Source organism: Sander lucioperca, chromosome 2 (assembly GCF_008315115.2).
Source record: "Sander lucioperca isolate FBNREF2018 chromosome 2, SLUC_FBN_1.2, whole genome shotgun sequence".
Lineage (NCBI taxonomy): Eukaryota > Metazoa > Chordata > Actinopteri > Perciformes > Percidae > Sander > Sander lucioperca.
In genome coordinates, this window is record NC_050174.1 from 38,284,735 (window position 1) to 38,297,876 (window position 13,142).

At 42.7% G+C, this 13,142-nt stretch overlaps 1 protein-coding gene across 2 annotated transcripts in view; it reads left to right on the top strand.

Moving 5' to 3' along the window:
* LOC116054048 (spermatid perinuclear RNA-binding protein-like) overlaps positions 1 to 13,142 on the top strand; it is a 91,704-nt gene that overhangs the window by 66,534 nt on the left and 12,028 nt on the right. For both annotated transcript variants that reach the window (XM_031305347.2, XM_031305348.2), the window contains exons 9-11: positions 79 to 176; positions 2,772 to 2,865; positions 3,148 to 3,216. In XM_031305347.2, coding sequence (XP_031161207.1) covers positions 79 to 176; positions 2,772 to 2,865; positions 3,148 to 3,216 — 261 coding nt within the window. The remainder of the gene's footprint in view (positions 1 to 78; positions 177 to 2,771; positions 2,866 to 3,147; positions 3,217 to 13,142) is intronic.

Here is a 13,142-nt window from a genome sequence, read left to right on the forward strand (position 1 = left end):
AAAGTGTGTGTTTCTGTTCGGAGGTCTTCTCCCTTCTCCCTGTCTGAGTCAGAGCCTGTTGTGGTTTTTCTTTAACAGGAGGTCCAGGAGTTCACGACCCCTGTGAGAGGGAACCCACAGACGTCCTGTCTGACCTCAGCGCCCAGCAGGCAGACGCCATTACACACAGCGCACAGGTCAGTCCACTTTACCCATCAGCCCCTTTTGCTGCCGTCAGTGTCTTCTTCTTCTTCTGCAGTGATGAAAGTAAAATCCTAAGCCAGAAGAAATGGAATCATCTGTGTAATCTACATTATAATCCAATTAGTAATTCCATTTATTTTCAGTTAATCAGTTAATAAATGTCTTGTTTAGTTTAGTCCAAAGCCCAAAGAGATTCCTTTTACTGTACTGTAAGACAAGAAAATGCAGCAAGTTCAAATTTGAGAAGCTGGAACCATCAACTGTTTGGCTTATTTAGCTTGAAAGATGAAAATACTTGTCAAAAAAGTTGCCGTAAAGGTACAGTTAAGGGTCTTCATCAGGGCGTCCTGATGAAGACCCTATTAAGAAGGCTCAGGCAGGCTGGCAGAAAATTCTGGCAAATGCCTGATGGGCCGCAATGCCACCACCAGCAATGTGGGAAAAGAAATTGACCTGCCAGCCGCGGTTGGCAAGATTATTTTCCATTGAATGTTGAAGTGCATAAGTGTTTTGGCATGGCCTGCCAAGTGGCACTATATCCATGGTATTGGTTGGTTGGATCGGGGTGGGGTTTAATTCTTGCATGTTTTGTTGTGCATGATGAAAAAACATCCCCCCCCTAAAAAGGTGAAAAAGTCAAAGAGGGATAAAAAATATTGTGGCTGATGATGCAAAATGTTTTAAGATAACACATTTATTATTCAAAAATAATATTACCGTCGATGATGCCAGTGCACAAAATCCTGTTAGCTGCAGCAGTGATAACATTAGCAGTCCGCTGGCACCAAATGAAGAGGAGGAGGAAAGAATAACCGGTCCAGACAAAAATTGCCAGGGCCGAATTTTGTTCCCAGGCTGACCCTGCTGTTGGGTCAAAACCGGTTGGCGTTCTAACCAATATGTCTGTCTAATCAAAAGCTGTTAATATAACGTCTTTGCCTGAAGAGCGCCTGAAGAATGTTTGCTTTCCTGGTTACAAAAAAGTATTGATTTCTTAAAATATCTATGTGCAATATATTCCATAATAAAGTGCACCTCATGCTCGATTCAGCAAAAACAGCTCAGAGGTTTAAGGTAAAGCTACAATATTTTACTTTGACTTAATATTTCCAAGATAGTCGGTCCTGCTACTGTAGGTCTAGTAGTTTGACGAGATACCTTTGTTTTTAATTTACTAGAGGTTTAGTTAATGCCTTGCTCGAGGGCTCGTTGTCAGTCACTGTTAAGGAAGATAGGAACATTTCCCATCTACATTATCATGTCTGCTCCAGGGGCATGAACATTAAAAGCTTCCATTAACAGGCTCTTGTTTCTGGCCTCTGGGCCACAGCTGCCCATTTTTTAACTGGTGCCAAAGGGGATGAATTCAGTCACACACACAAATAAAAATATACCTTAAATTACCTTAAATTTCAGTTCTTTAATAAACAACACAGAGAATTGTGAAAACACAAATTTCATAAATATCATTCAGAGAGCCAAGTTGTGAATCCAAACTCTAACAAACAGTGTAGTTCTGAAGTTGAGTTTATCGCTGGAGGTGAATTGATGTAAAGCCACAAATGTGTTCTTATTTTATAAATACTTTTCAGACTTTCATAACAGTAAGTTTTTCATTTAAACTGCTGCTTTATGAACGTTGTGTTTACACCCCCCCCGAGCACTATAAAACTTCCCTTCCTGTTTTCCTGCTGTAAAAGCAGCCGCAGACGCTTACTTAACTGAGCGTAATCATTAGCTGGGCCTCAGCCGTGCGACTCATGAGACCACTTCCACGCCACCCACTGCACCAAAGTCAGCATTTCCTTCAGGAAACCGGACGAGTAACGCTGATTGAAGGAGGGTTATTTAAAGCAAGTCCTCGCCAACCCCGGTGAAGCCCTGAGCCTCACGTCAGCGCTCTAAATAGCTGAGTGGTTGCAGAAGCCCGGACTCTGACCTCGGATAAGGAGCCCCGCAGTGCTGCGCAGACTTGACGGACTTGAACAGGCAGCCTAATTAGCCACCTAATGAGCGTGGGAACATTCCTCCCTGCTAACACCACACCAACACTACTACTACCACCACTGCTGCTGCTGCTACTGCACATCATGGCGCATGGAACAACAAAGTCTGCCCCCCGGCGGGAAATGTGGGCTCATCGCTGAGAAATATGAGGACATCCTTAAATTTAAATTGTTCTCCCTCTCGGTTTCTGCCTTTGTTTTGCTCTATGGGAATATTTTTTTCTTTTTCTTCTTTCCTCCTTCGATTGTGCCCACTGAGTGTTTATTCCTCCCCTCTATAATGCATGAAGTTTCTCCCAACAGAACTAGTGGGTTTACACAAATGTCGGGCCTCTCCCTCAAGTTTCCCCGATAATTAAACCACATTGATTGGAGAATAAATGATATCGTTGCTGCCTGTTTTCCTCCTGAGTGCAGACTTCTTTTGCTTTATCAATACAGTGATGTGCCTTTATTCTGCGCGCGTGTGTGTGTGTGTGTGTCTGTGTGTGTGTGTGTGTGTGTGTGTGTGTGTGTGTGTGTGTGTGTGTGTGTGTGTGTGTGTGTGTCTGTGTCTGTGTCTGTGTGTCTGTGTTTTTACAGCATGCGTTACGCCTCCTAGCCTTTGGACAGCTTTACAAGGTCTTGAATATGGATCCTCTCCCCACCAGCCGGCCCTCACCAAGGCTGTTAGAAGGTTTGTGTTCAGTTGTGTGTGTGTTTGTGCATTATTTCCGTTTTCTTCATGTACCCATGTGTGTCTGTATTTGTATTTGTATTTTTATTTCCCCACTATATTCTACTTTATCTTGTTTCTTTGCCTCCCTGTAAAGGAGCTTGTGTACTCTTCTGTTTAGACACTCTGGAAAAAGATGATGATGATGTGTGTGTGTGCCTTAGTGATGTGTGTGTGTGTGTGTGTGTGTGTGTGTGTGTGTGTGTGTGTGTGTGTGTGTGTGTGTGTGTTTGTGCCCTGCAGGCGGCTGTCACAAGAGGCTTCGGGAGGACATCGGGTCAGATGACAGAGATTTCATCAAACGGATGAAAGGTGACTTTGACCATCGACTCGCTTGTTTCAAAGAATCAGTTTTCTCAAAGGATCTAATCCTCTTCCTCTCACCTCTGAAACACAAGACGTACTACAGCTAACTAGTGAAGAATACAAAAAACCAAGGGCACACTGATATAAGTTGCCTACGGTTGTCTTACATTAAATCCTGGGTTTAGGCCTGTAGCATCAGACATGATTCAAATATGTTTAATATTGATATCTGGATTATTCTCCGATCACAATGGTCACTAAATTCAACCTTTTGGTTCCACATTGCGTGCATCAATCTACACACTGTATAGTCTGCGTGCGGCTGTGTGCCAAATACACAAAGTGTTACAGCCCTATGGTGTTTCTGTTGTTTGGTGAAATTCATTATCTAGTTTTGAGTACTCTTTGGTTTGTTTTGACTCTTTACTGCAAACTTAACCTCTAAGTCCACATCCAGTTTGTGTCCCTTAATGCTCTGAATGCTTTTTAAAATGCCTTTACACCATGATAACATTGAAAACTGTGAATTGTCTTGAATGGAAACGGCAAAATATTACACCCAAGCACACAATACTGGATGTCAGGTCTTTAGTATATTAGAAACCTGCATTTGGTCAAAGCCATATCACATGGAGGCTGACTCCCCAGAAGAAGTGTTTGTTTCTTACAGCTGATAAGTGGATATTGATTGAAGCATTTGTCGCTTAGTTGTAGCTAATGACAAAGACAAAAAGGCTTGTGTGTGTGTGTGTGTGTGTGTGTGTGTGTGTGTGTGCGTGTGCGCGTGCGTGTGTGGACTGTAAACAAGTGGCTTTCTGACAGGCTTTGTGTAAAAGGTAGAAAAGTGGCAGAGTCAGTGGAGCCGAAAGAAGCGAGCAGTGAGGCTGAGCTTTTCTTAGAAATCAGGAAGCTCTCTGTTTGAGGATCAGAACAGCCTGTCAGGTTAAACCTGCTGTCAGACGGTATTCACTTCAATCTCTGCATCAGAGGGGAGAAAGTATCCTGACTCGGTCTGGATGTGGTCATTTGTAGGCCAGTGTTTGAAATTCAGCAGTCATGTCTGACACCCCCACAGGATTGTATAAGGAATCCAGTTTAGTGCATTGACTTGTCACCAGCTCGCTGTATCTCAAAGTGGCATCATTCACCGTATCACTGAGCTGTATGAAAGAGGTTAAAAAAGCTGTTTAAATTCTTCAAGGAGCAGTTGCGGCAGTGGCTTTTAAGTGAAATGTTTCCTCGAAGCAGAAAATTGTGTGAAGTTATCAGATTACAGAATAGCTGCAAGTGAAAAAGGGGGAAATGAAGCTGCTGGAGCTGAAAGTAACATTCAGAGGTTATCAAGAGTCAATCTGCTCCTGTGTTAGGTTAGAAAAGGCCCATCCAGGGTCCATCCAGGACATAACAGAGGTTTATTTAGCTCACTGGGCTGTCAAGTGAGATTCTGTTCTTGTCAGTATGAAAAGACATATATATATATATATATAGAAACAGTAATGAAAAAAGTTAAGATAAGACTTTATTGATCCCTGAGACAAAAGGCTATAATTGTTTGAATGAAAATAAGAATTTAGAGAGGGCATTAAAGTGCCCATATTATGAAAAAATCACTTTTTCTGGGATTTGGGGTGTTATGTTGTGTCTCTGGTGCTTCCACACACATACAAACTTTGAAAAAAATCCACCCATGCTGTTTAGAGTGAGATACGGTTTCTGAATGTGTCCTGCCTTCAGTCTCTGGGTGAGCTGTTCAAAATCGGCACGGCTTGTGACGTCACAAGCCGAAACGAGCAGGCTAACCGCAACCATTAGCTCGTAGCGTTAGCATGCTAACGTTATGGCTAACGCTAGCATGCTAACTCTAGCATGCTACCTCGTTCTCAATAGCAAAGCACTGCTACAACACACACAAGTTCACCATAATCTACAAAAGAACTACTTCCATGTGCGCCCTCATTTAGAAGTCTCCCAGCTAATCCTGCCTTGTAACTGACCAAAGTTGTAGAAACAGCCTTTCTTTTACTCTCTATGGAGCTAGCTAGCTGACATGATCTACATCTGAGCTACTGGGCATGTGCAGTGCAATCAAAGATAGTACAGAAGAAGAAGAAGAAAAGAGGTCTCACTCTGTAGCTAAAACAGAGACCAGCTGAAAAGAGGATCTGCAGCAGTGAGAGAGAGCACTGTAGGACAACACAAATATGGTGTTTTTTGAAAATTAAACCATGTAAACCTATTCTGGTACAACCTTAAAATACAATTATGAACCTGAAAATGAGCATAATATGGCTGCTTTAAAAAATGCTATATATATATTACATTACAATAGGCACAGAAGAGACTGATTTACGCCGGTGTTTTGAAAATCAGTTTGTCTGCAGATTTGGCCCCTTTACCAACACAATCAGCAGTTGCAGCTCAATCTTACTCGGCCATAGATCTGCATAGAAATCTAAAAAAAAAAATGTTTGTTTTCTTTAGAATCAAAGTATTTCAGTGATACTTGTCTGCACATTTATGGGTACCATGAATACGGGAACTGCTAATGGCTAATTTATCTTACTTTTTATGGTGCTAATCTGCCTTAATTGGATGACGGGGGGTGTTGGGCATCATAGTTGTCTTGATTTTGTCTGAGAGGAGCCCACAGTGCTACTCCTATAGTAGTAATAATAATACAGATACTACTGAGTATAATAAGGGTGTCTTCATTGAAGACATTTCAGCATGATTATATGTTGGTTGGCAGGTCCTGCTGCAGGCTCAAGTACAGTTATTGGTGTTGAAACATTGATCGTATGTCACTTAGCTGTCTAGAAAACTTTAACTTCTCTCCTGGACACATTGGCCTCTTTTTTCCTACAAGTCAGCAAAACTGGCTCACTGAGTGCCCTTAACGTTCAGTCATCATCTGCTGCACTATAGACACACTTACAGTAAGTGTCACTTACCAGCCGCTCTAGTTCAGACATATAACCGGCCAAACTCACATAAAAGTTCCATGTTATCCAGAACTTGGAAGCTTTGGGTCTTGACCAACAGTCAAACAAGAGAAAAGGGAGAGCGGGGATAAGAATCAAGAGATCATCAAAAGTTTAGAAGAAACACTTGGCTTCAGACCAGTTTTTATAACTTGACATGCCTCACAACGGGACAGAGGAATCAGAGGAATGTTAAGATAAGACATGATTTCTGTTATCTGATGCTACAAATCAGCTGCACTGGAGGATGCTTTGCAGTGAGTTGGCCTGGTTGTGTTGGTTGTGCATTGTAGTGAAGCCACTGTATTTCTGCACTCCTGTGGTGTTTTGGTAACACTGTCATATTTGATAGAAGCACTGCAGATTCAAATCCTGCAGGGCATAACTTTCTGTTTTCTGGGCTTATGTTAATAGGAGCAGTAAAGAGTAGTCGCAGTCCAGTTATGGTAGTCAAATTCATAGCATCATAGATTCAACCACAACCATAATCAAATTATTATCCACAGCTTCACCCAACACAGCCATGCAGAGCAACTGCAGCTTTAAACTGTCGGAGTAATGAGCAATAAATGCATCATGTCGAGTGTCTCATCATCTCTCCTTTCTGTTGTCTCACTAGTCTAAACTGTATTACTGTATAGGTAGGGCAATGGCAGTGTGTTCATCCTGATTTAGAAGGACATTTCTTAACTCTGCTGATTTCATGTTGTCATATTTCATGGCTGACATACCATAACGTCATGTGGTGCTGTCGAGATGTGATTTACAGTGTTGTACTGTATGGACCCCGACTGCTCTGTTCTGCTGATATATGTTGCTAGTATTGTAGTCAGAGGTTTTTTGTACAAGCAACAAAACCTTTCACTTTTCATTGTTTTACTACTAAAAGTTAGTGCTGTCAGTTACGCGCGTTATTAACAGCGTTAACGCAAACCCATTTTAACGGCGTCAATTTTTTTATCGCGAGATTAACGTTCTTTTTGGCATAGCAAACTTTGTAGTTTTTTTCACATGCTGTTGCAACAACTAGTAACATTAGAAAAACTACAACACCACACCGGATCTAGCTAGACCGGAAACAAAACAACAGGCACGCCGCACACACTTGTTTGGGCTTGTGAGCCGGCCAAAGAGTAGTAGGCTAACGTTACGTTTTGAGTGGATGGTGAGCGTGAGACGCTGAAATGGATGCCAGTAAGATTCTGAATGGAAAGTTTACTTTTAAAAAGTTGCCAAATGGTTCCATTGACAAGATCAAAGTGATCTGTGTGTTTTGTCGTCGTGAACTGAGCTATCATCGCAGCACGTCCAGTCTGAAATACCACTTGAGACCAAGCACACAGCTGATGGGAGTTCTCCGCCCCCTCGTCAAAGCCAGGCGACAATGGATGACTTCAGACTTCATAGACTGTATATTAATATTAACAGTCTATGCTTCAGACAGAAGCACATGGATACCACAACTAAGAACAAACTTAAAAAAACATTTGCACAAAGCAAGCCGATCCACTTTTTCATGTTGATAAGAGCATTAAAATGAGAAAAAATAATGGGCCATAGAATAGATAAAAATGTGCGATTAATTGTGATTAATTGCGAGTTAACTATGACATTAATGCGATTAATCGCGATTAAATATTTTAATCGTTTGACAGCACTACTAAAAGTACATATTTTAAATTTACTTTATTTTGCTACTGTATCTTAATCACTCAAACTAAACATCAGAACAACTTTATTCATTCTGAACACATTTGTTTCCATCTCCTCAGCAGCAGCATTTTAACACCTTTTCTTCAGGGCCCTTTTTTAACGATCCAAGCACACGGCGTTAAGCGTGTGGCGCAGGTGCGTTTAGGGCGTGTAAAATCCACTTTTGCTAGTTTAACGGGGGGTAAAAGGGTCTGTGTGCCACGTGCATGGTTCAAAAGGGTTGTACTTAGTGTCTTAATTAATCATAGGTGTGTTTTGGGCCTAACATGCAATAAACCAATCAGAGTGCCATCTCCCATTCCCTTTAAAAGCCAGGTGCGTTTGTACCTTGGCGCATTGCTATTATGATGGGGGATTTGCTGAGCAGGATGGAGAGATTTTCAGGAGAAGAAACTGAACTGCTCGTGTGTGAAGTGAAAGTTAGCGAGCAGATCATATCATAATACTATTTCACATTGTAATATTTTTATTTTTAATCTTTTGCATGTTTGTGTGCTGCTGTCCTTGTGTGTGTAAGATGCATAGTGTGCGCTCGGTGTGCACGAGCCTAAACGCATTTTACTAACGCGCTGTTAAAATAACAATGAAATGCTGCGTTATTGACTTTAGACCAGGTTTTTGTTGGTCAATGGCGCGATCACTTTCCACTGCCTCAAGATAGCAAAAAACGCCAAGAATGCACCTAAACCCACCTCCCTGTAAGACCAGCACGTCCATGGGCGCACAGATGGGCGCAGGTGCATTTGCTATTTAAACGATGACGTGGGGCGCTGGACGAGAAATTTACAACTGCGTCGCTCTTAAACTAGCAAAGACGCTTGCGTCGGGCTTTGCGCTGCGCCTGGTGCAAGATAGGGCCCCTATAGTTTGATTGTTTTGGTCTGAATCAGTGGATGAGTTGGTAAAGTTGTACAGGTTTCTCCTGGGCTGCCTTTGTTTCCGCACCTACACAGGGAACCCAGGAGAAACCTGGCGCTGGCTGCCAGAGCCGTTTAGCTCAAAGTTGAGGAGTATGCCTTTGTAGTTGGAGCAGATGGAGGTCAGATCACGTTCTCACTATTAATTCGTGACCTGACTGAGAGCTGATCAAAACAAATCGTACCAAGAAAGAACAATAACCAGAGTCTGATTCAACCGGACTAAAAATGCCCTGAAAGACAAGTAAACAGTCCTTCCACTGACGGCTACATCCTCCCCTCCCTCACCCTCTCCTCACCCTCTCTCTCTCTCTCCTCTCTCTCTCCATCACCCGCGCTCTCTCCTCTTCTCACTCTCCTCTCCCTCCCTCTCTCTCCCCATCACCCTCTCTCTACCTCCCTCTCTTTCCCTCTCTCTTCCCTCACAATCCCTCACCCTTGCTCTCTCTTTCTCCCTTTCTCTCTCTCACTCTCCCTCCCTTCTCCTTTCTCTCATCACCCTCTCTTTCTCCCCTTCTTTCTCTGTCTCTCTCTCTCTCTCTCTCTCCCCTGCTCTCTCCCTCCTGTCTGTCTGTGTCACAGTAATTAAATTGAACCTCTCTGGGACATTCGTCCCCGGCAACTCTCATCTGCTCCAGTTCAAAGCAGGTGACGGGAGGCAGAGATGGAGAGGGATTAATACTGCACACTGCTGCCACGCAATTATCTCACTGCCTCCCACCTCACACACACACAGTGCATTAACACATCCCCCTCTCTTCCTCCCGGCACCTGTCCATCAGCACCTTCACATCTATCTCCTTACACAGCGTCTCCATCCATATTCATACTGAACCACTCTTGAGTCTTAAGTGCCTGTCAGCCGCTCACAGTCATTACACACTGTGACTTTAGGACAAAAGACAAGTGTGTGTCTAGAAGCTGCAGTAAGTATTCTCTGTGACACCTGTTCTACAGAAGATGGCATCTGTGGGTGGCCATATGGAAAGAATTAATGTTACGGTAATTATCCCAGCATTATCTTTATTAATATGTTAAAGCTGTTTACTAAAGTATTCAAACTCGTCTCCGATGCCATTTTCTAGACAGAAAAGGGGATCATTTAAATAAATATGGCAGTTTTTACGTTCTCACACACTGTGACAGACTTTCAACAAAAAATTATGTTTTGTTAAACATGAAAACTAAGATATCTCAATACAAGAATTTTTTATACAACACTATTATTCAGAGTGAAGATAAGTGACAATGCTGAATTATAGCCCTGACCCAATGGCATCACGTCCATTATTGATTATAAGCAGTAACTGAAGTTTAGCCTTGAAATATTTCAGCTTCTTAAGTATCTCTCAATTTGTCTCCTTTAGTTGGACACTTGTTGGCCTTCCTTTGGCCTCCACAAACCTTGCAGAACCTTGCATGCATTTCTCATGTTATTAAGTTTCAAGGGCCCAAAATACTACCATAAGAAGTCCAAATTTACACACTATGAAGACCATGTTGTAATTAAAAAATGCCAAACTATTAAAGCTTTACCATTAGTGTTTATAATTTCAGTTTTTCACTCACTTACTTACTTAACTTACATTACATTAATTTGCCAGATGCTGTTGTTTAAAGTGACACACAATTCAAATTCAAAAGAAACAAGTTGCCATCAAAAAATGTAAGTGTGTCCCTTCCAAAGAAACAAAAAATCCCTCTCCTGAAACAGGCTGATGGGGAAAACCCCTTCTTTATGGAGCTGGCTGTTTGCGCATGGTTGTCCACCTACTTTTAGCCATTCCTTTGGTTTCTTTGGGTGTGAAACATCTGTTAAGATTTGTAAATATGAAGGTGCTAGGTGCACTTTACTGACATTATCACAGGATTTTGCAGCAGCAACATTTTTTTAAGAGGAGCCACCACTTTGACAAGCTTCTCTGAAATATTCAGACTGGTGAATCTAAGGGCGTTTTCACACCTAAAAGTCTGGACCAAGGTTCATGTTTTTGTTACATTGTATATATTTGATCCAGTAAGTTTTGGTTTCACACTGCAGTTATGCAAGCGCACTAAAGATAGATACGTGACAAAACTACGTCCTGCCATCATCACATACGTGAGCTGCGTCTCCAGATACTTAGAATTGATTGGTTTGTAGACGGACTTCCCCGTCCTCTCGTATCCTCTCTGTGTCTGAGTTTTTTCAACTGACTGCTGCTCTCCCCTACTAACTGCTGCTCTCCCCTACTGACTGCTGTTCTCCCATACTGACTGCTGCTCTCCCCTACTGACTGCTGCTCTCCCATACTGACTGCTGCTCTCCCATACTGACTGCTGCTCTTCCATACTGACTGCTGCTCTCCCCTACTGACTGCTGCTCTCCCCTACTGACTGCTGCTCTCCCCTACTGACTGTTGCTCTCCCCTACTGCCTGCTGCTCTCCCCTACTGACTGCTGCTCTCCCCTACTGACTGCTGCTCTCCCCTACTGACTGCTGCTCTCCCCTACTGACTGCTGCTCTCCCCTACTGACTGTTGCTCTCCCCTACTGCCTGCTGCTCTCCCCTACTGACTGCTGCTCTCCCCTACTGACTGCTGCTCTCCCCTACTGACTGTTGCTCTCCCCTACTGACTGTTGCTCTCCCCTACTGACTGCTGCTCTCCCCTACTGACTGTTGCTCTCCCATACTGACTGCTGCTCTCCCATACTGCTGCAGCTCTTTTTGTTTTGTTGTGATGTTGAGAAGCAAGACACGGGAACTTTCTTTCTGGAGCATTTATTCAGAGACAAACGGAAACCTACACTGTACATTTACGAGGCCTACTACTTAACTTTAAGTAGTTAAGTAAAGTGATAATTTATATTCTGCTATGATAGCCGACAGCTGTCTGCACACTCTCTCTCTCACGTAGGCTACAAACTAAGCACTGAGCTGTTCCTTAAAGGAGCTTCCCCTGTCTTATAATACCAAGATAGCCTGCCAGAGCTTCCTGTAATTGGTCCGAAAGTCCGAACCATCCAAAAAGTGTTTTCATACTGCAAACGAACCGAACCATGGTTCAGTTTGGTCCGGACCGAGACTACCTCTTTTGATCGGACCAAAATTTGGTCTTTTGATCTGGACCATGGTCCGAGGCACCTTTCTCACCTGCAATTTTGGTTCGGACCAAACTGAAAAGTTCGAAAGTCCGGACCAAATGAGGTAGGTGTGAAAACGCCCTAAGACCTTTAGGATGGTGAATCTAAAACCTTCCGAAGTACCCTCTGCACAGTCTGATGCACATCCCGTCAGAAAAACTGTGTCTGAAAGCAAAAACCAAGTTTTATCAAGTGCAGTTTGTGAGTGTTATTTCTATAGACTACAGTAATGGTGAAGGTTAGGACTGCGGTCTCGTTTTAATTCAGTTTTTGCATCTGATATTCTATTAAGCGTTTACAGACTGAATGAAGTTAGGCAGATATTTTGTATCTTGAACGCCCGGTTGACAAATTTGGACTTCCAGCAGAGGTAACAAAAGCATTTATTATGGAGACAGTCAGCACCTTTGTTATAATAGATGTCAGCAAGTGTCACGGTTTCATTTTCAATTCATCTGTGAGATATTACTGCTCCGAAGCTCTGGGGAGGCAGAGTGCTCGCCTCACCTCTTGTCAGTGTGGAGGTGTGAAGTGGCTCAGTGACACCAGGGGCGGTGTCATTTCATCAGCTGGATATGAACAGTGAGAGGGCTCAGCCAGTGTATTATACATATTACTCCTTTTTTATTGATGGAGTCCATGCACAAGAGCTCAACATGTACTTTTAGGTTTTAAAAGCACTTTTTTTTGTCAGCACTTTACTTTTGCTGTAAAGATTTATTTTAGGATTTTCAATATAATACAAACACACAGTACATCATTTGAGCCACAATCATCGTCACAAATAGAGAGAAAAAAAAACAAATCATATGTCTCTGTCCTTTCAATTGTTGCATTCACTTGTTGAGTTTAATTAAAAAAAAATTTTAAGATTATATTTTGGGCCTTTATTAGATAGGATAGCTGAAGATAGGAAAGGAGAGAGAAAAGGGGGCTGACATGCAGAAAAGGGCCGCGGGTTGGACTCGAACCCCGGCTGCTGTGGTAAGGACTGAGCCTCAGTATATGGGGCGCACGCTCAACCAAGTGAGCTACCAGGGCGCCCCAGCAGTTTGTCTGTCGGGAAATTATAACCTGTGTCGACTCTTTCTTACATATGTAACGCAGACTTCATTAAACTGCCTTGCTCAGTGGCTCTGTGGCAGTTGGCCTGTTTCTCCATGTAATAAGATAAACAGTAAACACAGAATAAATGTTT